General features: G+C 41.7%; 1 protein-coding gene across 1 annotated transcript in view; it reads left to right on the top strand.

Moving 5' to 3' along the window:
* The window catches only part of cemip (cell migration inducing hyaluronidase 1), a 211,304-nt gene extending 186,336 nt beyond the window's left edge, over nucleotides 1-24,968 (top strand). Inside the window, exons 24-29 of the mRNA XM_063065758.1 lie at nucleotides 27-212; nucleotides 6,025-6,229; nucleotides 7,405-7,491; nucleotides 10,347-10,504; nucleotides 11,565-11,662; nucleotides 24,212-24,968. Of these exons, the coding sequence (XP_062921828.1) occupies nucleotides 27-212; nucleotides 6,025-6,229; nucleotides 7,405-7,491; nucleotides 10,347-10,504; nucleotides 11,565-11,662; nucleotides 24,212-24,339 (862 nt within the window). The 3' untranslated portion in view covers nucleotides 24,340-24,968. The remainder of the gene's footprint in view (nucleotides 1-26; nucleotides 213-6,024; nucleotides 6,230-7,404; nucleotides 7,492-10,346; nucleotides 10,505-11,564; nucleotides 11,663-24,211) is intronic.
* The last annotated feature ends 367 nt before the right edge of the window (nucleotides 24,969-25,335 follow it).

Here is a 25,335-nt window from a genome sequence, read left to right as displayed (position 1 = left end):
TTTATTTCCATTGATATCTGCACCAGGAACGACTGGATCCAGGTGGGACTTTGTTACCCTAAGGGCAGCACGTTTAACATAATATCAGACATTCACAATCGTTTGTCAAAAAGAACGTTTAAAACTGGAACATTTTTGAAGACACACAAGATGAACAACCTGGACTATGGCCACCTGGGCAGGAGTTATTATTTCTTCGATGAAGACGCGGGGTTTGTCTATTATACTTATAAATAAAAACACTAAATGCCAGAGAGACTCAGCAGGTCAGGAATCTGAAGAGAAACTTATTTTTCCATAGCTGTTGTATGATCTGCTGAGTATCCCTGGCATTTTTTATTTTCATTTAATTGAATCATTGAAATATATAGTGTGGTAATAAGTCATTTGGTCAAATTCATCCATGTCAACCAAGGTGACCATCTAAGCTCATCCCATTTGCCAGCATTTGGCCATATCCCTCTAAATAGTTCCTATCCAACTAACTGTCTAAGTATCTTTTAAATATTGTAATTGTAGCTGCCTCTACAACTCCACATACTCACCAGCAACTGTGCAAAAAGCTTGCCCCTCAGGTCCCTTTAAAATCTTTCTCAACTTAAACCTGTACTCTCTAGATTTAGACTCTTCCCCCCCCCCCCCCCGGGAGTGAAACTGTGACTATCCACCATAGTCACATATGCTCTTCATAATTTTACAAATCTCTATAAGTTCACTCCTCAGCCTCCAGGGAAAACAGTCCCAGCCTATCCATTCTCTCCTTATAGTTCAATTTTTTTCCAATTCTGACAAAATCCCTGTAAAGGTTTTCAAAGTTCAAAGTAAATTTATTATCAAAGTACATAGATGACACCATGTACAACACTGAGATTCTGCACCTTATCTAGTTTAATCATGTCTTTCCCTGAATGTGAAATTCCAAGTGCAGTCTCATCAATGTTCTATAGAGATGTAACACGACATCCCAACTCTTATGCTCAATGCCCTGACTGATATAGGAAGCATGCCACAATCCTTCTTCATCACCTTGCCTAACTGTGACTCCACTTTCAGAGAACCATGTACTGGTACTCCTGAATCTCTCTGTTTTACAAAGCTCTGCAAGGCCCTGCCTTTTACTGTGTATACCCTGCCCTTGTTTAACTTTCCAAAATATATTATTTCCCACTTGTCTGGGTTAAATTCCATCAGCCATTCCTTTGGCCCTTTCCCAGTTGATTAAGGTTGTGATCTTAGATAACCTTCTTCACTGTCCATTACACCACCATCTTTGGTACAATCTGCAACCTTCCTAATCAGATTTCCAGCATCTGCAGCTATTTCTCATTAAGATACTTGTAACTGAAATGGCCGTGTACCATATTGCAATCAGGAGTATCTCAGGCAGAGAGAAAATTGGACATAAAATTCACCACAGGATGCTGGAATCTTGGTGCTGTGTACGAGGAAGCTATCTTGGAAACTATTAAACTTCTCATTCTATAGTCATCAAAGTGGAAACTGGGCTCTGTTATAGTTTTGGAATGAGAACATTCTTGCATGTGTCCTCAGAGCTGCTCTAAATATAAGAATGGAGGAGAATAGGAGCAAGAGAAGGTCCCTCAGCTCCTCGTGTCCAGCATCTTGTTAGCAAATGTACAGTCTCCAGAGAACAAGACCAAGGACATAAGGGCAAGATTGCCGTATTGGAGGAAAATGAGGAATTTCTGTGTTCTGTGTTTCATAGACACATGACTCACTCCAGACACACCAGATATGTCAGTAAGACCCAAAAGCTAACTGGTACACAGGATTCGGAGAAGGCAAAATGCCTTTCATGATAAACTCTGTGGTGGTTGGAGACAGCAGTCTGTCACACTCTTGTTCCCCCGACCTGGAACATCTAACGAATAAGTGCCAACCATTCTACTTACCAAGAGAGTTCTCCTCCATGATCCTGACAGTCATTTACATAACAGTAAAAGCCAGTGTTAATCAGGCACTCAAGATATTGAATGCTGCCATCACCAAACAAGAAACAGCCCATCCTGACATATTTCAAATCATAGAGGGGGATTCCAATCAGGCTTCTCTGCTAATTATCATCAGCATGTAATCTGCAGCGCTAGGGATCCCAGCACACTGCTATTTTGAAATTGGAAATATCTTCCATTCCATGCCTAGACGGCATTTCGGGAAATCTGATCACTTGGCTGTCCTCCTACCTGCATACATCCAGAGGCTAAAGAGCAAGGCTCCAGAGATGAAGACAGCAAAGAGGTGGTCGTGGGAGGCAGAGGAGCAGTTAAGGGATTGCTTCAGGTTGGTAACTGGCCATGTTCAAGATCTGAATGGATACACCACGGTTGTCATGGATTTAGAAAAATAGTTGTAGGCAAGTGTGTCCCCAGAAAATCATTCAGTCTGCCCCCATCAGACCTAATTTGAATCACTGAAGGATGTTTGACAGCTGTGGCAGGACTTTAATGCTATTATCTCTGATAAAGTGAAGCCAAGTGACATAGGCAACAACAAGGCTTCGCTCACAGATGAGCTCAATGCACTCCATGTTTGCTTTGACCATCAAAACATGGAAGAACCTTCGCAAACTCCCACAGCCCCCAATGATCCTGTGATCTCAGTCTCTGAGGCTGACTTGACAGCTTCTTTCAGGATGGTGAACCCACAGAAAGCATCCAGCCCAGATCGGATACCTGACTGAGTACTAAAGACCTGTGCTGATCAACTGGCTGGAGTATTCATCCAGTAGCACTTGCATCCACTGTGATGAAGTGCTTTGAAAGGTTGGTGCTGAAATATATCAACTGCTGCTTGAAAAGCGACTTGGATCTGTGCCAATTTGCCTACTGGAGCAACAGGTCCACAGCAGATACTTTCATTGGCTCTTCACTCAACCCTGGAACATCAAGACAGCAAAGATGTGTAGATCAGGATGCTCTTCATTGACTACAGCTTGGCATTCAATACTACCATCACCTCAAAACTAATCAAGAAGCTTCAGGACTTTGGCCTCAATACCTCTTTGTGCAATTGGATCCTCGATTTCCTCACTTGTAAATGCCAGTCAGTTAAGATTGGCAACAGCATCTCCTCCACAATCTCCCTCAGCACAGGAGCACCACAAGGCTGTGTGCTTAGCCCCCTGTTCTACTTGCATAACACTTATGACTATGAGGCTAAGCGCAGCTCCAATGCCATTTTTAAGTTTGCTAGTGACGTCACTGTCATTGGCTGAATCAAAGGTGGTGACGAACCAGCATATAGGAGGGAGATTGGAAATCTAGCTTAGTGGTACTACCACAACAACCCCTCACTCAATGTCAGCAAGACCAAGGTGCTGATTATTGACTTCAGGAGGAGGGAATCGGAGGTTCATGAGTGAGTCCTCATCAAGGGATCAGAGATGGAGAGGGTCAACAACATTAAATTCCTCGGTGTTATCATTTCAGAGGATCTGTCCTTGATTCAGTATGTAAGCGGCATTATAAAGAAGGCACGGCAGCGGCTCTACTTTTTTAGAAGTTTGCAAAGATTGGGCATGACATCTAAAACTCTGTTAAACTTCTATAGATGTGTGATGGAGAGTAGATTGACTGGTTGCATACAGCCTGGTATGGGAACACCTAAGCCTTTGAACGAAAAATCCTACAAAACATAGTGGCTACGGCTCAGTCCATTATGGGTAAAGCCCTCCCCAACATTGCGCACATCTACACAGAGTGATATCACAAGAAAGCAGCATCCATCATCAAGGACCCCCACCACCCAGACCATGCTCTCTTCTCACTGCTGCCATCAAGGAAAAAGTACGAGAGCCTCAGGACCCATACCACCAGGTTCAGGAACAGTTATTACCCCTCATCCAGCAAGCTCTAGAACCAGGCGGGATAACTTAACTCAACTTCACTCACCTCATCACTGAACTGTTCCCACAACCTATGGATTCATTTCATCTCATGATCTCTGTATTTATTTATTTATTTGATTGCATGTTTGTTTGTTTGTTTGTTTATTATTTTCTGTTTTTAAAAAAGGATGTAGGCAAAGGACAGGCAACTATAGGCCAGTTAGCTTAACATCTGTAGTCGGGAAAATCCTTGAAGCTGTCATTGAGGAAGAAATAGCGAAACATTTAGAAAGGAGGGGTTCCATTGATAGACGCAGCATGGATTCAGAAAGGGCAGGTCCTGTTTGACAAACTTACTGGAGTTCTTTGAGGACATAATGAGTGCAGTGGATAGAGGGAAATGGATGGATGTTGTATACTTGGATTTCCAGAAGGCGTTCAATAAGGTGCCACACAAGAGACTTATAAATAAGATACGGATGCAAGGAGTCGGAGGAAGTGTATTGGCATGGATAGTGGATTGGTTAACCAATAGAAGGCAGAGAGTTGGTATAAATGGGTGTTTCTCCGGTTGGCAGTCAGTGGTGAGTGGGGTGCCGCAGGGGTCGGTGCTGGGTCCGCAGCCGTTTACCATTTACGTTGATGATTTGGAAGAGGGGACTGAGTGGAGCGTGGCAAAATTTGCTGATGACACTAAACTGAGTGGAAAAGCAAATTGTACAGAGGATGTGGAGAGTCTGCAGAGGGATATAGATAGGTTAAGTGAGTGGACCAAGGTCTGGCAGATGGAATACAATGTTGGTAAATGTGAGATCATCCACTTTGGAAGGAATAATAGAAGAGCAGATTATTATTTAAATGGTGAAAGATTGCAGCATGCTGTTGTGCAGATGGACTTAGGAATGCTTGTGCATGAATTGCAAGAAGTTGGCTTGCAGGTGCAGTAGGTTATTAAGAAGGCAAACAGAATGTTGGCCTTCATTGCTAGAGGGATTGAAATCAAGAGCAGGGTGGTTATGCTGCAACTATACAGGGTACTGGTGAGGCCGCACCTGGAGTACTGTGTGCAGTTCTGGTCTCCATACTTGAGGAAGGATATACTGGCTTTGGAGGCAGTGCAGAGGAGATTCACCACATTGATGCCAGGGATGAAGGGGTTAACCTATGAGAAGAGATTGAGTTGCCTGGGACTATACTCTCTGGAGTTCAGAAGAATGAGAGGAGATCTTATAGAAACATACAAAAAGGGATAGCTAAGATAGAAGTAGGAAAGTTGTTTCCATTGGTAGGTGAGACTAGAACTAGGGGATGTTGCCTCAAGATTCGGGGGAGAAGATTTAGGATGGAGATGAAGAGAGTGGTGAATCTGTGGAATTCTCTGCCCAGGGAAGCAGTTGAGGCTTCTTCACTGAATATATTTAAAATACAGTTAGATAGGTTTTTACATAGTAAGGGAATTAAGGGTTATGGGGAAAAGGCAGGACGATAGAGCTGAGCTTACGGACAGATCAGCCATGATATTGAATGGCAGGGCAGGCTCGATGGGCTGAATGGCCTACTCCTGCTCCTATATCTTGTGTTCTTGTGTGTTTATATTTGCAGTTTTTTGTCTTTTGCACTGGATTGTTTATCAGTCCTGTCGGGTGTGGTCTTTCATTGTTTTTTGTGGATTTACTATGTATGCCTGCAAGAAATAGAATCTCTCGGATGCATATGGTGAACTATATATACTTTGATAATAAATTTGCTTTGTACTTTGTACTTCCTTGTCTGCCCTGACATTTAATATAAACAAGGCTGATCTGCCCGAGACTTATCCCTTCATCTGTGCCATTTCACAATGAACCCCAATTCCCTGATCCTTTAATCTCTTTAAATACATCCAGTGATCTATCCTCCATGACCCTCCAAGGTAGGGAATTCCCGAGACTTGCCACCTCTGTAGGCCTCAATTACACAACTCTTTCTTTATCCCATATTGCAGATGAATTTCTAGGCCATTATCATTGTTGTTAATGGTGCTACCCTGTGAGCCTATTGTTTGAAAGATGATGTATTATGTTTGTACAATTTTCTTCTGTGAAGGATTGTGATTAATTTATTATTCTAACACTGAAAGCATTGATAAAGCTGCTGCATCTGGCTGACACTCGTGTATTTCTTTACTACTCCTAAAGGCTCCTCTTCCTGAAAGTGAAAGCCCACAAGAAAAGGGACAAGTTTGCTTTCTGCTCATTACAAGGCTGTGAGAGAATAAAGATCAAAGCGTCCATTCCTAACAAAAGTGGGGTCAGTGACTGTGTATTAAAAGCATATCCCAAGTACAGCCAGATGCCAAATGCTGACACCCCTATGCCACAGAAATTACCAACAACACAGCTGGTAAGTTGCTCTAGGCTCTGTCTGATTACATAACCCTTTTACCCTCAAATTACTACTGTGGAAGTGAAGTATATTTTAACTTCTTGTCTGAATTGCCTAGGCAAATCAAAAGATCACAAGAAGCAGAGCTAGAAGACTGATACAGTCCCACTGGGCACAGAGCTTGAATGCCTCTCTGGAGGACAGTTAAATCCACCCGAGAGATTCAACAATCTATTCCAAGAAGATTGGAATACTGTCATTAGGAAGTCTTACTGCAATTACTGCAGATGATTACTCTAGAGAAGTCTCTGAGCTGGGGAGAGGTGTGCAAACAGAAGGGGAGAGAGCAACATCCATTGCTTCCATCAGCCACTGCCAGACCCAGCACTCAATGTGTCAGCCAGGCTGCAGCCTTCTGGCCCTCTGGCTCTCTCCCTCTTTTCTTTCCTTTCCTTGAACTCTGTTTATCTATCTTTCTCCAGCATTACCCTTTACCCATTTGATATGATGTGCTACATTCGACTCCAGTAAAAAAAAATTGAAAGACATGAGAATTACTCTTAAAGTACCATTACTAACTTGACAGACACTGCATCCTGTTTATGCAAGGAAGGATTTCTAAAACATCAAGTGAAATAAAACAATGATTAGGTTTGCCTGCTATTCAGTGGGTCAACTTCCTCATGCTCCTTCACCACTGTCAAGGGGTCTGAATTGATGTCTCCCCTACTGTCATAGCCGTTAGAAAAAGCAGCCTTGAACTTTTTTGCTCAAAGCATCTGAGGACCCAAATAATTGTAACTTCCTTGTTGAAGTCCTTGCTGTCCAGTAGTTGGGTCACAACCCTTTTTCAGTCAAGGCTGGTCTTCTATCCTAATGGGCCACACCATCTCTTATTTTTCATTTGGGTTTATGATCAATAAGAAGCTATAAAGTTAAAGGGAAGTAAGCGTTCTTGGCGGAGGCTGTGGGTTAGTGGTGAGGGGACATGTGCTCTAGAAGGTGGCCATTTGTCAGGATAGCATTAATCAGAATGATATATCATCAAACTGTAAGCACCCACCAAGGACCTACTAATTACAACAGCTACAGTTTTAGCATGATCTAGAACAGGGCTGCAAGCATTTGTTTAGTTCATTACGTGTGCAATAAATCGAAAAATATTTTCACAGCTTCCCTTTCTCTCCATATAGAGTAACAACGATCACTTCATAGAGGTCAAACTTGAATCCTATAAAACAAGGTTCTTTCACATCAGAGAAGACTTGGCCTATTCTGAAGTAAGTTTCATCATCTCTTTAACTTTCCTCCTTAACATCTTGATTTATTCAGTTTATGTTGCTTTGGGAATCTTAAGTGGAGGGATTTGTGGATTAGTAAAGGTATGTCTTGTGAGGCATACTGGTGGTAATCTTTCCCATCAAAGCTGAATAAAATGCTCTCATATGCACCAGGGTCTTTCAAAGGACAGTGTTTATTGTGTGAAGTCTCATTTATATCATCTGTTTTCAGCTAAACCACTGCCCATCTCCATTCAATGTAGTTTAGATATAAAGATGTTTTGAGCAGTTTGGCCCAATGATTCAAGGTCAGGGCTGCAGAGCAAAAGATGCTGTTTCCTGGGGTAGGCAGGCAGAATTTTGACCAGCCCCAGGTTATTATAACGGGGTCCTGCCTTTTTGCTGCTTTGTTCAACATTCCATCACTGAGAGGGAGAACAGATGTAAATAACAGCCCTATATTTGGTCAGGCATTTGAATTTGGATATTAGCAGACATTCCACCCTGCAAAAACTGATTTCAGGGAGTAGCACCATCAATTTGTGGGAGACTTCCGGGAGAGGTGGGACGTCTGTAATAGAGTAGCTCCCTAGCAACCAGCCAGCTAGTTTAAATAACGTTAGCTATGCTAATGAACGAATGACACCTGTTAAACTCACCTCAACACGTCTTTTACAGTCTTAACCCACCATGGGCAATAGAAAGTCACCGTTGCAAACAGTGCAGTGAGCAACACTGTCATTATTTTGACCCCTATTAGGCAGGGGTACACTTTAGTGTAGTCTGGGGTGACGTACGTTTTATATTTTCTTTTTTTTCTGGAACACTGCCACGGCGCGCTCTCGCTCTCGCTCTCTCTCGTGGTCGCTCTCACACTCTCGCTTTCTCTCTCTCGCTCGCGCGCTCTCGCTTGCTTTTTCTCTCGCTCTCTCTCTCACTTGCTTGCTCTCGCGCTCTCTCTCTCGCTCGCGCGCTCTCTCGCTCTCGCTTGCTTTCTCTCGCTCCCTCGCTCTCAAAAAAATTGATTTCCGTGATATTGTATATAATCTGTGGGCATCAAGAGCCACTATTCATATGCGGGAGACTCCCAGAACTTCCGGAAGAGGTGGGATGTCTGTACTAGGCCACATATTGCATCTCCTGCTACTTATGCCCAGCAAACACTGTGGACACGAGACTCCATGGATACCAGGCCCCTAGCATCAATAAACCTATGAACGTGAGTGGTCTCTTCAGCTCACTGAGCTTTTGCCATTACGTTAGATCGTGGCCAGTGTGTATTTTGACTCCAGCATCTGCAGCCTTTTGGAGGCAAGAATTCCAAAAGGCTGCTAATTTTTCTGACTGTTAGTTTTGGGGGAAAATATAGATTTTTCAAGTTTCTTTAAATTCTCACCACAATCCAGTTTCCAGTTCTGATTCTTATCACAAGAAAATCTTGTCTTCCTTCGTCCAATACATGACAGCTGAATAAAGCAGAGAATGCACCCTTGCCTTTCTTTACCTATGACCTTCAGATAACAGGTACTTCTTTACAATGATTAGTTACAATATTGATTGTGGTCCCATTGGTCAATCTTAGCTCCGTGACTAAAAATAGATTTTTCAAGACCCGTTCCAGCCTTCAAATTCCACGCAGACACTTCCTTGATGGAGGTGTTATCTTTCCGGATGAAGCGCATCTGTCTAGAACTGGGGGATTTAACTTTGAAACTTCAGTCAGGTTCAGACTAAAGGTATCAGCTGGTGAGCAGTAAAGGCTTGTTGCTTTTTTGGGAATTCAAGGGGCAACCCACCATACTGTGATATCTGATGTCTAGTCACCCAGCACTCAACTTCATTGTGTGGTGATAGCAAGATTGGTTCCCTGCATCCAGACCAAGCAAAAGAAGATGTACTGGAAGCAGCCAAATCCAGGATGACATAAACTAAATAGATGAGCCTCTTCCAATAGCTGCACATCACAGAAAATAAAAGATCCTTGGGATGAGACAAAAACAATTCTGTAAATTCTTAGTAAGTCATTCAGCATCTATAGAGAGGGATAGAGTTAATAGTTCAAATTGATGGTTTTCTATGTTAAAATCTCCACAATGGAGCTTCAACACAATCATCTGATGGACTGCTATGCTGGAGCTAAAAGTGACACATTAACTACCATTCACCCATTGGATTAACCTTCCAAAATGCATTACCTTACAATTTGTAGGAACAGTACTATGTTAAATTGGATTCCTTTTCCATTAATTGGATAGTGTTTAGAAGGAGAAGACATTAATGGGCACCTGATTTTTTTAAACAGTAACAAAATTAACACCTGGTGAGCTCCTCCAGCAGGTTATGTGTATTGCTCTAGATTTCCAACATCTGCAGTACCTCTTGTGTCTAAAATTAACACCTGATTGTTCTTTGCCAAATTATGGTGTCTTAATGAAGGACACAGTGAGCATCGTCACACCCAGAGGTTACTGATGGTGCCATAATACCGTAGCAGTTTGCACGACCCTTTACAACTCAGCGTGTTGGAGCTTGGAGTTCAATCCCAGCATTCTCTGAGGAGATTGTACATTCCACCCCGCCCCCACCTGCGCGAGTTTCCTCCGGGTGCTCTGGTTTCTTTTCAAAGCCCAAAGGCATACCGGTTATTAGGTTAATTGGTCATTGTAAATTGTCCCATGATTAAATTAGGGGCTGTTGCTGTTACGGCTCAAAGGGCCAATCCCACACTTTATCTCTAAATAAATAAACTTTACATTTCTCCCAATACTTTAGCTTCTCTGCCAGAACCACCTCCTAAATGTAATGGAACCCAACAAATGATCAGTTCATTTGTTTCTTTTATTTTGTCTTGGCAGGTGGATGGAAAGAAGTTCTACCACGCTGATGATGGTATGCAGATCGTTGTGATAGATGGGAAGTCTGGAAAGGTGGTGGATAATAGAAGTTTCAGATGGGTAATCTTACGAGGAATGCCAATGCACATAGAGAATTATGTGACAAATATGAAAAACAAGTGAGTCACAAAGCTTCACCTTTGCAACAATGTCAGAGGGGTTGATTGCCCAGTTTTATTTAGCAATACAGCATGATATAGGCCTTCTGGCACTTTGAACAATGCTGCCCTAGCAACCCTGACAAACCTGACAACCCTGATTAACCCTCACCTTATCACAGGACAATTTATAATGACCTACCCGGTAAGTCTTTGGACTGTGGGAGGAAACGGGCGGACCCAGAGAAAACTCATGCATTCCACGGGGAGGACGTAAAGAGATTCCTTACAGAACAGCATCGGAATCAAACTCTGAACCCCAAATGCCCCAACCTGTAATAACATGGCGCATTGAATCATCTTGCCCCGGTTCCTCTGGGGGAGCTCATACTAGGAAGAGTACACAGTGATATATTGGCATCCTATATTTACTGCTTCTGGCAACTGGGCTCCAGTGTGTTCAAATAATCCTCCTAGGTAAATTCAATTAACATATCCTTGACCTTGACCTAATCCAGCTGGTGAGAGTAACTTTTAGGGCAATAATCTATGTGAAACATTAAGCCTTTCCTTCACTTAGTTCCTTTAGGAAAGGCATAAGGACAGCTGATATGAAGTATTATTACATTTCCTAGGAATTTGATAAAATGCTTATCCTCCTGCAGGATTTTCTATCCACAACTTTTAACCTATTGAATATCTTGCAGACTCCAGAGTCTTAAAACCATTAGAAGCAGGAATGGGCCACTCAGCCTCTCAAGCCTGCTCTACCACTCAGTGAGATAGTGGCCAATCTTGTACCTTGTCTGATTTTCTACTTGGTTCCCTAAAAGTGCAAAACTCTATTAATTTATGCCACAGATTCCACTAAATATCTTTTATATTTGAATCACTGAAGTCTATTCTGAGCTGCACTTTGGAAATAAATACAATGCTGGAGAAACCCTTGTGCATTTTTTAAAGTTATATCATTCGATATAAGAACTGCACACACGATTCATTTGTTTCATACAAATTATATTATTGAAAAATAATTTTTCTATTACTTTAAAAGCCCGTAATGAAATATTTCTATTTCCAGCTCCATTGCTCTGGTGACATCCAAAGGAAGACCACTGTCAGGAAGACCTTGGATCAATGTCCTGGGTCAACTCGGAGCCACTGATATAAAACTTAAAGGTAATTTCTAGAGGGAATTACTTTGCTCTGTATTTATTATTTTTTTCCATTTCAATTGCTTTGCTTTAAGTTTTTTAGCGTTACATACTCCTATTTTACTTTTGCCAAGTGACTGAGCATTGAAGAGTCAATGTAAGGTTACAAAATGCCCAAGTCACTCCACTAAATCCACACAACAGACCAAAGGATTGCCTGAATCGTGGCCCACACAGCCCTCCCTCCAAATACTTCAGTTCCAAAGACTGTGGAGAGTATCACACTCCTGAACGTAAACCTCCCTCTTCTTAACACAGAAGATAGGTTGCAGAGACAAGCATTTCATTCCCTTGATTATAGAATATTAAGGATTAATATTGAAATGATTAACCTAATTATTTGATGACAAAGGTAAAAATGGTTTCCTCTAGTAGAAATTGAAATGAACCAAGGATTTGGGAGAGGCCATCTGGTTGCGGCTGATAGTTTTTAAGTGAGTAACAGGAAGTGTAGATAAAGCACAATCAGAAGATGTACAGGTAGTTGAAAAGGTACTGCATAGAATGTTGTTAAATAAAATATAAACTCATAGGTTGTGAATAACATTGGTCTGGGTTCCCCTCTTCTTCCATTCCCTACTTTGGCCTCTTACTTCTCCTCGCCTGCTTACCATGCCCTCCTCCTTCCTTTTCTCCTGTGGTCCACTCTCCTCTCCTATCAGATTCCTTCCTCTCCAGCCATAAGACCATAAGATATAGGAGCAGAAGTAGGCCATTCAGCCCATCGAGTTTGCTCCACCATCCAATCATGGGCTGATCCAATTCTTCCAGTCATTCCCACTCCCCTGCCTTTTCCTCATACCCTTTGATGCTCTGGCTAATCAAGAACCTATTTATCTTTGCCTTAAATGTACCTAATAACTTGGCCTCTACCGCCACTCGTGGCAACAAATTCCACAGATTTACCACCTTCTGACTAAAGTAATTTCTCCACATCTCTGTTCTAAATGGACGTCCGTCAATCCTGAAGTCGTGCCCTATTGTCCTAGACTCCCTTACCCTCTATCTTTCCAACCCACCTGGCTTCACCTATCCCCTTCAAGCTATCCTCCTTCCCCTACCCCCACCTTTCTATTCTGGCATCTTGCCCCTTTCTTTTCAGTTCAGATAGAAACATAGAAACATAGAAAACCTACAACACAATACAGGACCTTCAGCCCACAAAGCTGTGCCAAACATGTCCCTACCTTAGAACTACCTAGGCTTTACCCATAGCCCTCTATTTTTCTAAGATCCATGTAACCAACCAGGTGTCTCTTAAAAGACCCTATCGTTCCCGCCTCTACCACCACCGCCGGCAGCCCATTTCACGCACTCCCACTCTCTGCATAAAAAACTTACCCCTGACATCTCCTCTGTCCCTACTTCCAAGCACCTTAAAACTATGCCCTCTCATGCTAGTCATTTCAGCCCCGGGCAAAAGCCTCTGACTATCCACACGATCAATGCCTCTCATTATCTTGAACACCTCTATCAGGTCACCTCTCATCCTCCATCACTCCAAGGAGAAAAGGCTGGGTTCACTCAAACTATTCTCAAAAGGCATGCTTCCCAGTCCAGGCAACATCCTTGTAAAATCTCCTCTGCACCCTTTCTATGGTTTCCATGTCCTTCCTGTAGTGAGGTGACCAGAATTGAGCACAGTATTCCAAGTGGGGTCTGACCAGGGTCCTATATAGCTGCAACATTACCTCCCAGCTTTTAAACTCAATCCCACGATTGATGAAGGCCAATGCACCATATGCCTTCTTAACCACAGAGTCAACCTGCATAGCAGCTTTTGAGTGTCCTATGGACTCAGACCCGAAGATCCCATTGATCCTCCACACTGCCAAGAGTCTTACCATTAATGTGATAATCTGCCATCATATTTGACCCACCAAAATGAACCACCTCACACTTATCTGGGTTAAGCTCCATCTGCCACTTGTCAGCCCAGATTTGCATCCTATCAATGTCCCGCTGTAGCCTCTGACAGCCTTCCACACTATCCACAACACCCCCAACCTTTATGTCATCAGCAAATTTACTAACCCATCCCTCCACTTCCTCATCCAGGTCATTTATAAAAAATCACAAAGAGTAGGGGTCCCAGAACAAATCCCTGAGGCACACCACTGGTCACCGGCCTCCATGCAGAATATGACCTGTCTACAACCACTCTTTGCCTTCTGTGGGCAAGCCAGTTCTGGATCCACAAAGCAATGTCCCCTTGGATCCCATATCTCCTTACTCTCTCAATAAGCCTTGCATGGGGCACCTTACCAAATGCCTTGCTAAAATCCATATACACTACATCTACTGCTCTACCTTCATCAATGTGTTTAGTCACATCCTCAAAAAATTCAGTCAGGCTGATAAGGCACGACCTGCCTTTGCAAAGCCATGCTGACTATTTCTAATCATATTATGCCTCTCTAAATGTTCATAAGTCCTGCCTCTCAGGATCTTCTCCATCAACTTACCAACCACTGAAGTAAGACTCACTGGCCCATAATTTCCTGGGCTATCCCTACTCCCTTTCTTGAATAAGGGAACAACATCTGCAACCCTCCAATCCTCCAGAACCTCTCCTGTCCTCATTGATGATGCAGCGATCATTGCCAGAAACTCAGCAATCTCCTCCCTCACTTCCCACAGTAGCCTGGGCTACATCCCGTCTGGTCCCGGTGACTTATCCAACTTGATGCTTTCCAAAAGCTCCAGCACATCCTCTTCCTTAATATCTACATGCTCAAGCTTTTCAGTCCACTGCAAGTCATCCCTACAATCACCAAGATCCTTTTCCATAGTGAACCTGAAGCAAAGTATTCATTAAGTACCTCCGCTATTTCCTCCGGTTCCATACACACTTTTCCACTGTCACACTTGATTGGTCCTATTCTCTCACATCTTATCCTCTTGCTCTTCACACACTTGTAAAATGCCTTGGGGTTTTCGTTAATCCTGTCTGCCAAGGCACCTTCTGGCTCTCCTAACTTCATTCTTAAGCTCCTTCCTGCTAGCCTTATAAACTTCTAGATTCCTATCATTACCTAGTTTTTTGAACCTTTCGTAAGCTCTTCTTTTCTTCTTGACTAGATTTACAACAGCCTTTGAACACCACGGATCTTGTACCCTACCATCCTTTCCATGTCTCATTGGAACGTACCTACTCCGAACCCCATGCAAATATCCCCTGAACATTTGCTACATTTCTTCCGTACGTTTCCCTGAGAACGTCTGTTTCCAATTTATGCTTCCAAGTTCCTGCCTGATAGCCTCATATTTCCCCTTACTCCAATTAAACATTTCCCTAACTTGTCTGTTCCTATCCCTCTCCAATGCTGTGGTAAAGGAGATAGATTTGTTATCACCATCTCCAAAATGCTCTCCCACTGAGAGACCTGGTACTTGACCAGGTTCATTTCCCAATACTAGAGCAAGTACAGCCTCTCCTCTTGTAGGCTTATCTACATATTGTATCAAGAAACCTTCCTGAACACACCTAACAAACTCTACCCCATCTAAACTCCTCACTCTGGGGAGATGCCAATCAATATTTGGGAAATTAATATCTCCCACCACAACAACCCTGTTATTATTACTCCTTTCCAGAATCTGTCTCCCAATCTGCTCCTCAATGGCCCTGTTACTATTGGGTGGTCTATAAAAAACACCCTTCCTATTCCTAACTTCCACCCACAGAGACTCCATAGATAGTCCTTCCATAACTTCCTCCTTTTCTGCAGCCATGACACTATCTCTGATCAACAGTGCCACACCCCCACCTCTTTTGCCTCCCTTCCTATCCTTCCTGAAACATCTAAAGCCTGGCACTTGAAGTAGCCATTCCTGCTCCTGCACCATCCAAGTCTCTGTAATGGCCACAACACCATAGCTCCAAGTGTTAATCCATGCTGTAAGCTCATCCGCTTTATTCATAATACTCCTCACATTAAAATAGACACATCTCAAACCATCGGTCTAACCGCATCCCTTCTCTATCACCTATCCTCCTTTTCGCACTGTCTCCGAGCTTTCCCTATGAAGGGTATCGGTCTGAATCTTCGACTATTTATTCATTTCCATACATGCTCCTTGACCTGCTGAGTTCCTCCTGCATTTTGTGTGTGTTGCCTTGGTCAAAGGATAGGAAACAAAGAGTAAAAAATAAAAACCTTTGGTAAAAACACTGGACCTGACTCAACTGGAGTATTATGTTCATTTCTGGTCACCATAAGGTAGGAAGGGTGTGAAGGCAATACTGGGGTCTAAGAAAGGTTTACTAGAGTTTGTGAGAAAAGGAAATAGGTTACAAAGATAGGTTAGAGAGGTTAGGACTGTTTTCTTTCAAGAAGAGATAGCTGAGGGGGGAGTTTATAAAATGATTAAGGGTATGAACACAGTGAATAATGGGAAACTGCTCTCTTGGTAGGACTGAGGGCCAAGTACAATATAAAGGGGTAGGTGAGAGTAACACGAGGAAATTGAATGTGATGCATGGGGTTGGATCTGGGCTGAACTGACTGCAGATGTGAAGAGGCAAAATCTATTGTGGCCTTCAAGAGGGAAATGAATAACTACATGGAGGAGAAAATGTGTCGGGAAAGGACAATGTATTGGAACTAATGAATTGCTTTGGTAGATAGCCAGGATGGCCATAATGGGCCAAATAGCCCCTCCTATGCTGTAGATACAATCTGTTTCTATAAATGGGTTGCTTTCAGATTGACAAGAATAATTTCTAACCCTCAGTTATTAACAATTTCCCTCAATGGGAAAGTTCACGCTAGTTCCCTGTCCAATTAGAATAGCCCTCTTCCTGCAGTTCCACGGGTCCATTCACCCTAAGTCCCACTCCTGTGAACATCCCCTGGGACAATGAGGACACAAGCAGAGACTGGGCTTCAGGTGGCTGATTCTTAGACCCTGCCTCCTGAACATAAAACGTCACACTCCCATAAAGTTATGGAGATGAACAGCACAGAAAGAGTCTTTTGGCCCACTGAGTCCATGCTGATCATTAAGCACCCCTTTTTGTACTAATCCTAGCTAAACTATTTTACTTTATTGACATTCTTATCAACTCCCCTCCTTAGATTCTTCCTACACAGCAGGAAGAATGTGCAAACTCCACTCAGACAGCACTGGAGATCAGGAGTGAACCCAGATCACTGAAGCTGTGAGACAGCAGCTCTACCAGCCAGACCACTGTGATGCCCTTTGAGCTTTCAGTACATGCTGAGAAATATGTAAAAACAATCTGAAAAATTTCAAAAGTATACTAGTAGAAACATATGTGATTAAATATTGAGTAAAGAAAATACAAACACTTAACTACATTTATCTTTTTAACAAAGTCAATCAACCCATTCAAATATTTGCGCTCCTGCTATATGTGACAACCACCCCTGACAGGCTTCACATGAAGGGTGTACAATCCATCTGTCTGCAATGTTTGTGGTCAGCCCTTCAGCTCAGCGATGAGTCCAGAGAGACTTGGATGTGTCAGCTCACTCCTACTTCACACCACAACGCACAGGTCAGAGGCAAGCTGGCCCATGGAGAGGACACTCCGGTGGGTTCTGTACAGAACAGCAAACACTGAGTACATATCAGGCAAAAGACTTCATTGAAAAGTTCATTAGTTATAGCAAGTGGAATATAACCTAGTAAAATGGGAGTTCTTGCATAGCAGAAAGAAGGAAAGAATAGTACTACTACATCGACTCAGGCCCAGGGGGGCAGCATCGGACACGATGACGGACTCTCCACTTCTCCCTCTTCCTCATCAGTGTGTTCAGTTCATCTACATTAGCCGCGTCGCTGTCTTCTAGGAGCGTGTTGACCATAGTCTTGGGAGGGTGCCCAGGGTTCATCCTCCCATGCTTGGGCTCCCATATGGTGACTAGGCTGGCGGGTAGTTCGGGGTGGCGTAGACAGTGCCCTGCTAGTTGCAGTCTTCTTGCCTCGAGAAAGACTAGAATAAATTATAAACTGTGAGAAGCAAGGAAGCATTGATGCATAGTGGAATCTTGGATTCACTGTTTCACAAGAGGTATAATTAGATATTCTGCTATGAAAAGCAGTTCTGAAGGCAAGTGATGTTTTGACTTTTATTGTGAGGCACTTGGAGCAAAAATACAAGGAACTGTTGCCAAGATTATACAGAGGTTTGTTGAGATCTGATTTGGAGATGTGTGTGGAGGAAGGTATGCAAGCCTTGGCAACAGCACAATATAGAATCACCAGGCTAATTTTTGGGGTCTGGACCTAGGAACAGAAATTGAGGAATATTGGCCTAAATTGGTTAGAATTGAGAAAAATAAGAAGTGTTTTCCAGGAGATTTGCAAGATTCTGTGAAGGGTCTACAGGGTAGATGTTAAAGGCTGTTTCCCCAACTTGGAGTGTTTAGAACTTGGAAGTATAGTCTCAGAATAAAGGAACCACCATTTAGCTGTGGTAAACGTTTGGAAAGCTCTATTTCAGAATATGATTCCTGGTATACATGCTGTAAGTGGTGATGATTGAAAAGTGCCCTTCATTTAAGCGTGGCTCCTACAAGGTGAGCTGTCAAGCTCTGGAGCTAAGAAAAGTGCTCTAACGTTCCATCAGTAATTTTCCTCCTCAGCCTCCACTCCTGTAATATGTGTATCATACTCACATGTCATTGGAATGGGAGGTCAGGATCTCCAATAAACTGGAATGTTTAGTCTTCCTGATCGCTGGTCTGGGTTTGGATAGTGGACACTTGATACTCCAATCCTCGGAATTTCCGAACTATTATCCCTTTTCTCACAGGTGACTGAAGCATCTTTAACCAATCTTGACCCAGTTAATGGCACCAAAAAGTTTCTTTTTTCATTTTGCTTCTTGTTCAATTCTATTTGTTGCTGATAGTTACTCAATAAACAAAACATTCAATGGGTTAAAATCTTTGATCAGACACCACAGATTTTACATAAAGTGTGAGTTCCCTTCCCTTGTGAATACATTTTCTGATATAACATTTTCCACTCCACTGTTATTACTGTACTAGAATAACATGTTAGCCCAGGTGTGTTTTATTTTGAAAATGTTTCATGTTGTTTTGATGTGCTCTGGGTGACACCAAGTGGTAGACAGTGGATTCACCTCTCCATCTTTCCATTTTCCATGCACTGAAGCAGAAAGTTCAAAGTTCTGCTAAGTTTCAGTACTGTTGGATCTGGAAATTCTTCAGAAGTCAAGAATGGGGAATAAAACGTATTGTTTAGAGATATTTATTAAATGTTACAAGATAAAGAATGAACAAAAGAAAAAGAGAAAGACCAAAGCTCAGACTAAAAATATAAGAACATTGCGGTGATAACAATTAACCTATAAAATACTCGAGGTGTGACACTTGCTGCAGAAAAACTAAAAAGCTTCTAGAAAAATACAGAAGCAGCTACAATACAATATAATACAATCACTGGAAAATTCACTGAGTAATCACATGTATATAGATAATTATATAAAAAAACAAGCAAGCATAGGAATGATTAAACTACAGAAAAACAATAATTTGACACTCCAATCTAACAGTACTGTAACCCCAGGCAGTCCAATCTCTCTGATGCTATATACTCACCTTGTGTTTAACCCTGGGAAATGACCGTTGGAATATGTCAATCTCAATGCTGACAATTTCAATTGACCTCCAATATGCACAGCCTTTAGAAGCAGAGTTTTTTTTTGTAGATTTTACACTTCATGCAGGAAAATTTCTCCTTGATTTCACTTCTGAACAGTCTGGTTTTAATTTTTCGGTTCTGTCATTTTTCCCAGGGCTCTCAGTTCACATGCAGTAGTTGTGATTGACTCAAGGTTGAACTCAAGTTATGTGACGGTGTTGAGGCACAGCAAAAATCATTCAGCATTTATACCCCACGCTCACTAAGTACAAACTCCAACAGCCATCCGGGAGCCCTGCTTCAGCAGTGTCTTCTTAAATGCATCGGCCTCCACCACCTCCTTTGGCAGCTCACTCCAGATCTTCACCAACTTCTGTGTGAACAACCTCTCACCTTAAACCTATGCCCCATACTTCAAGACTCCCCTGCCCTGGGAGAAAGTTTCTATCTGTTTCTATTTATGTATCTCATAATTTTAAATCTCTGCAAGGTCACTTCAATCTCCCAGTTTCCAATGAATAAATCCAATTGATCCAACCTTTTCTTATCACCACAGTATCTTGTGCACATTCTGTTGCAATCATGTTGTTCCTGGCATAGGCCAATGTCCTGATAAAATCAATGGTGAAACTGGCCAGCAAGAAGATTGGGACAGCATTAGGGTTTAAACTAAAGGATGTGCTTAAGCAGAGCCTGCATGTTTCAAAATGATAACTTATGTGTTCATCGCCATTGCCACGTCCTTGGTAAGCTTAGAAGTATGACAGACTAAAAGGACTTAGAGGCACGATGTATAAAAAGCTGTAACAGAGGTTCGGGAAACACAGAGAAGGTGTGTGGCCACCCCCGACACTATCTACTAAGCTGATGCACTCAAGCTCTGATTGGCCCCGTAACAATAAAGAATTCAAAATTTGTAAACAATGAAGGAGAAAGAAAACTGATTCACAGAATATTTTGATCACTGTGGACGAGTGTAGCAGATGTGTTGATCGACAGATCAGAATGCAGGATCAGTGGGATTTTCAGATCAAAGTATCCCTCGATATTTCTGTGCTCATTTGTAGAACTCACCTCAGAGCTCTAGTTTAGCCTGCTAGGAGCCATAATAGGCATTATACATTAAATACATGCTTGATACAATGATAACATCAGATGTGATCAATACTAATGCACAGAGCACCCATTCCAGTTTCCTGATTGTGTGATTTCATCTGCAAATAATCACCTGAAATAATCACTTGCATTTAAAATCTGTACAGAGGAGTCAGGCAACAAAAGAATCCAACTTCTAGACCTATATATCTGTACGTGTTATTTATTTTGCAATTTCCCTCGACTCAGACCCTTACCTTCAGCTCCTGCTGTGCAGCCTGGAGCCCAGTATTTTGGCATCTGCGCCCAGTTCAGTACTGAGGGACTGAGGCACTGTTAGAGCCATCCTCAAGACTAAGTTTTAAACTAAAACTTTTTTGTCCTTTCATAAGAAGATCCTTGGCCACATTTCAAAATTGAACTGTTCAGGTGACAACACTCCTTCCCAAATGACCTTGTAAAATCTGACCCCATTGGATCATAAGACCATAAAACATAGAAGCAGAATTAGGCTGTTCGGCCCATTGAGTTTGTTCTGCCATTCAATAATAGTTGATTTATTATCCTGTCAACCGCACTTTCGTCCCTTCTCCCCATAACTTTGACACCCTTACTAATCAAAACCCTATCAACCTCCGCTTTAAATATACCCAATGGCTTTGCCAACACAGAAAAGTATGGCAATAAATTCCACAGATCCGCTACCCTCTGGCTAAAGAAGTTGCTCCTCATCTCTGTTCTAAAGGGATGTACTTGTATTCTGAGTCTGTGTCCTCTGGTGCTAGACTCCTCCGCTATAGGAAGCATCCTCTCCACGTTCACTCTATCTGGGCTTTAAATATTCAGTAGGTTTCAATCAGGTCTTCCCTCATTCTTCTAAATTCCAGTGAGCACATGGACAAAGCCATCAAACACTCTTCATATGTTAACACTTTCATTGCCAGAAACAGTCTTGTGAACCTCCTCCGACCCCTCTCCAATCCCTCTCCAATGTCAGCACATGCCTTCTTAGCTCAGGTGCCCAAAACTGCTCAAGTGTGGCCTGACAACTGCGTTATAAAGCCTCAGCATTACACCTCGCTTTTATATTCTAGTCCTCTCAAAATGGATGCTAACATTGTATTTACCTTCTTTACTACCCATTCAACCTGCAAGTTAACTTTTAGGGAACTTACACAAGGACTCCCAAGTCCCTTTGCACCTCTGATTTCTGAATTTTCTCCCCATTTAGAAAATAGACTGTGCCCTTATTCCTTCTGTTAAGTTACATGACTATATACTTCCTTACACTGTATTCCATCTGTCACTTCTTTGTGCATTCTCCTAATATGTCTAAGGCCTTCTGCAGGCTCCCTGCTTCCTCAACACTACCTGACCCTCCTCCTAACTCTGTAATGTCCACAAACTTGGACACAAAGCCATCAATTCCGTTATCAAAATCATTGACATACAATGTAAAATGAAGAGTTCCCAACACCAACTCCTGTGTAACACCATTAGTCACTAACAGCCAACTTGAAAAGACCCCCATTATTCCTGTTCTTTACCTTCTGCCATTCATCCAATCTTCTATCCATGCTAGTGTCTTTCCTGTAATGCCATAGGTTCTTATTTTGTTTAGCAGCCTCATGTGTGGCATCTTCTCAAAGGGCTTTTGAAAATCCAAATAAACAACATCCAGTGACTCTTTTTTGTCTACCCGGCATGTTATTTCCTCAAAGAATTCCAAAATAATTCTCAGGCAAGATTTCACCTGAAGGACACTATGCTGACTACAGCCTTTATGATGTGCCTCCAAGTACCCCAAAACCTCATCCTTAATAATGGACTCCAACATCTTACCAAGCACTGTAATCAGGCTAAATGGTCTATAATTTCCTGTCTTTTGCCTCCCACCCTTCTTAAAGACTGGATTGACATTTGCAATTTTCCAGTCCTCCAGATGCATTGCAAGATTTAGTGATACATGACAGATCACCACAACCTCTTCAGCTACCTTGTTCAGGACCCTGGTGGGTAGTCCATCTGGTCCAGGTAATCTTTCAGCTTCCCAAGCACTTTCTCCTTAGTAATAACAACTATACTTACTTCTGCTCCCCATTCTCGACACTCTTGAATTTCTGGAATACAGTTGGTATCTTCCATAGTGAAGACTGACGCAAAATACTTATTAAGTTCATCTGCCATTTCCTTGTGCCCCATTCGTACCACTCCAGCAGTCCAATATAACATGATAGACCATAAAGCATAGGAGCAGAATTGGGCTATTCAGCCCATCGAGTCTGCTCTGCCATTCCATCATGGCTGATTTATTATCCCTCTCAATCCTATTCTACTGCCTTCTCCCCGTAACAATATCCACTCTCACCTCTCTTATACTCTTTATACAGTAAATTTGAAAAAAAATTTGGTATCCTCGTTAATACTATTGGCTACCTTATCATCACATTTCATTTTTTCTCTCCTTATTGCTTTTTACTTTCCTTTGTTAGTTTTTAAAAGCTTCCCAATACCATTAATTTCTGCTGTATTATATGTCCTCTCTTTTGTTTTTTTTGCTGTCTTTGACTTCCCTTGTCAAGCACAGTTGTCTCCTCCTTTTTGAAATCACCGCCTTTGAAATGTATCTATCCTGCATCTTCCAGATTGCTGTAAGAAACACCAGCCATTGAATTGAATTGAATGATTTTTATTGTCATTATACATAGGTACAATGAAACTCTGTTTTACTGTAATCATTTCTAGTGTTCCCTTCAAATATCTTTGGCCAGCTTCTCTCTCATGCCTCTGCAGTTCTCGTTACTCCACTACAATACTGATACATCCAATTTTAGCTTCTCCCTCTAAAATTGCAAGGTGAATTCTAGCATATTATGATCACTGCCTCCTAAGGAGACTTCTGCCTTAAACTCCGTAATTAAATCTGGTTCATTACAAAGCACCCAATCTAAAATTGCCTTTTCCCTTGTGGGTCAAGCTCAAACAGCTCTAAACAGCCCCCTTGTAGGCATTGTACAAATTCCTTCTCTTGGAATTTGAGTTTAAAGATGGCTTGATCAGTACCAAATTAACTGAAGCATTTTCCTTCCTTATGAGAACAGTACTTCAAACTGTTTATCCTAAAACATTCTAGTGGACATTAGTGTAATGCTAGTTGAGACCATGACTGTGCTAGGATGAAGATAGCCTACACTGAATCAACAGTTTGGTTTATACTAGAAGAACGTGTACAAAATGCTGCAGGAACTCTGCATTTTGAAAATTCAAGGCTATTTCTTGCCCCTAAACTTTGAATGTTTATTCCTCTCCATTGATATTACCTGACCTGCTGAATTCCTCAAGCATTTTGCACGTGTTGCTCTGGTTTTCCAGCATCTCTTTTTGTTTTTGGTCTATACTATTCTGCTTTTCACTTCTACCAGTATTTATGTTTTTGTTTGTTTTTATTTATTTTTTAACCCTCCAGTCTCTCGGTTCTGAGAAGGGCGACTGGATCAAAACGTTGACTGTTTTCTCTTTCCAGAGATACTGCTTAACTGGCTGAGTTCTTCCAGTGTTTTGTTCTTGCTTCAGATTCTATCCAGTTCTAGTTTATTCCCGATATTTACTTTTAAAAGCTGCTGATTAATATCATGCTTTTCACAATATTGAAAAAATATCTCTATTCACATTGCTGAGACATGTTGATAGGTTACAATATTAACGTTTCGTAGATCACCTGTTGCTAAGCATTTTTGAAATTTGGATTACTTTACCTGTTACACTGCTTATTTTATTTCAGATAAGTTGGTATTCGTGGGATATAAAGGAAGTTTCAAACCTGCATGGGTCAAACTTGCAGTTGGGGAAGATACAGCAAAACTTCATGAGGTTCTTCCGATTCCCATCATGAAGAAGTTGAAGCTATGAGAGATTATACTTTGAGCTGAGGCCACATACTGGTCTGGGTATACAGGATTGATAGTGGAACTACTACTGATTTTTAAACGCTGTCTGTGGGAACATAGTCAAAACTCCTAAGACGTTGCAGTAGTATGGTGTATTTATCATTGTGTTTATTTGTCAATGAACATGGCTTGTTTCAAAAACTGGTAATAATATTTGTAGACAGTACTTGAGAAGCCATTTTAACTCAAACCCTTCCTTGTTCCCGAAATAGCTGGTCATTTTTCGGATACCTTATTCTTCCCATGTATGTATTGTTAAGGTGTTTTCAATCTGTCTTTATTTTCTATTGTATGTAAGTTTCTTATTTATTTATTAAGTACAGAAGGCAACACAACCCTATGGATCACAATGCCAAGGCAATTATGGGACAGTATTGTACAATTTTCATATATTTTACATTAAGCTGTTGCTTTATTTGGTAACATCACTGTTCAGAAACAATGGTATTTTAAGTGTTGGCTGAGATTGTAATTTATTAGAGTTGAGATGTATTTCAAGAGGACCTTTGGGTTAAAGAAATGTAATTTATAACCTATCATTTGTATAAATTACAAAGATTGTCTAAGACTGGTTTCACAATAAATGTAAAGCTGAAGAGATTTGTAATGACTTTGTGTTGACTGCCAAATGTGTCTCCATACATGGCCTACTCCTGCACCTATTTTCTATGTTTCTATGTTTCTATAATCAGTGATTCTTTTTCTAAAATACTGGCACTACTGAAGTTTTTCAATAATAGTTGCACTGACGCTGGAACCTGGATCTCACAGCCCACTGCAACCCAGATTGCTCTAACGCAGTGACAGCGATCATTTGTGGGTGAGATTGAGATATTGTGGAACTAAATCAAGATCATTCAATTGCCACGCTTCTATTTCTAGTGTTTCCTAACTTCAGAAGGCAGAGGATGACATCATGTAATGTATGCCTGAATCCTCTGGACATGAATAGCTCCTG

The sequence above is a fragment of the Mobula hypostoma genome, chromosome 13, assembly GCF_963921235.1.
Source record: "Mobula hypostoma chromosome 13, sMobHyp1.1, whole genome shotgun sequence".
Lineage (NCBI taxonomy): Eukaryota > Metazoa > Chordata > Chondrichthyes > Myliobatiformes > Myliobatidae > Mobula > Mobula hypostoma.
This window is presented reverse-complemented; position numbering and strand designations above follow the sequence as displayed.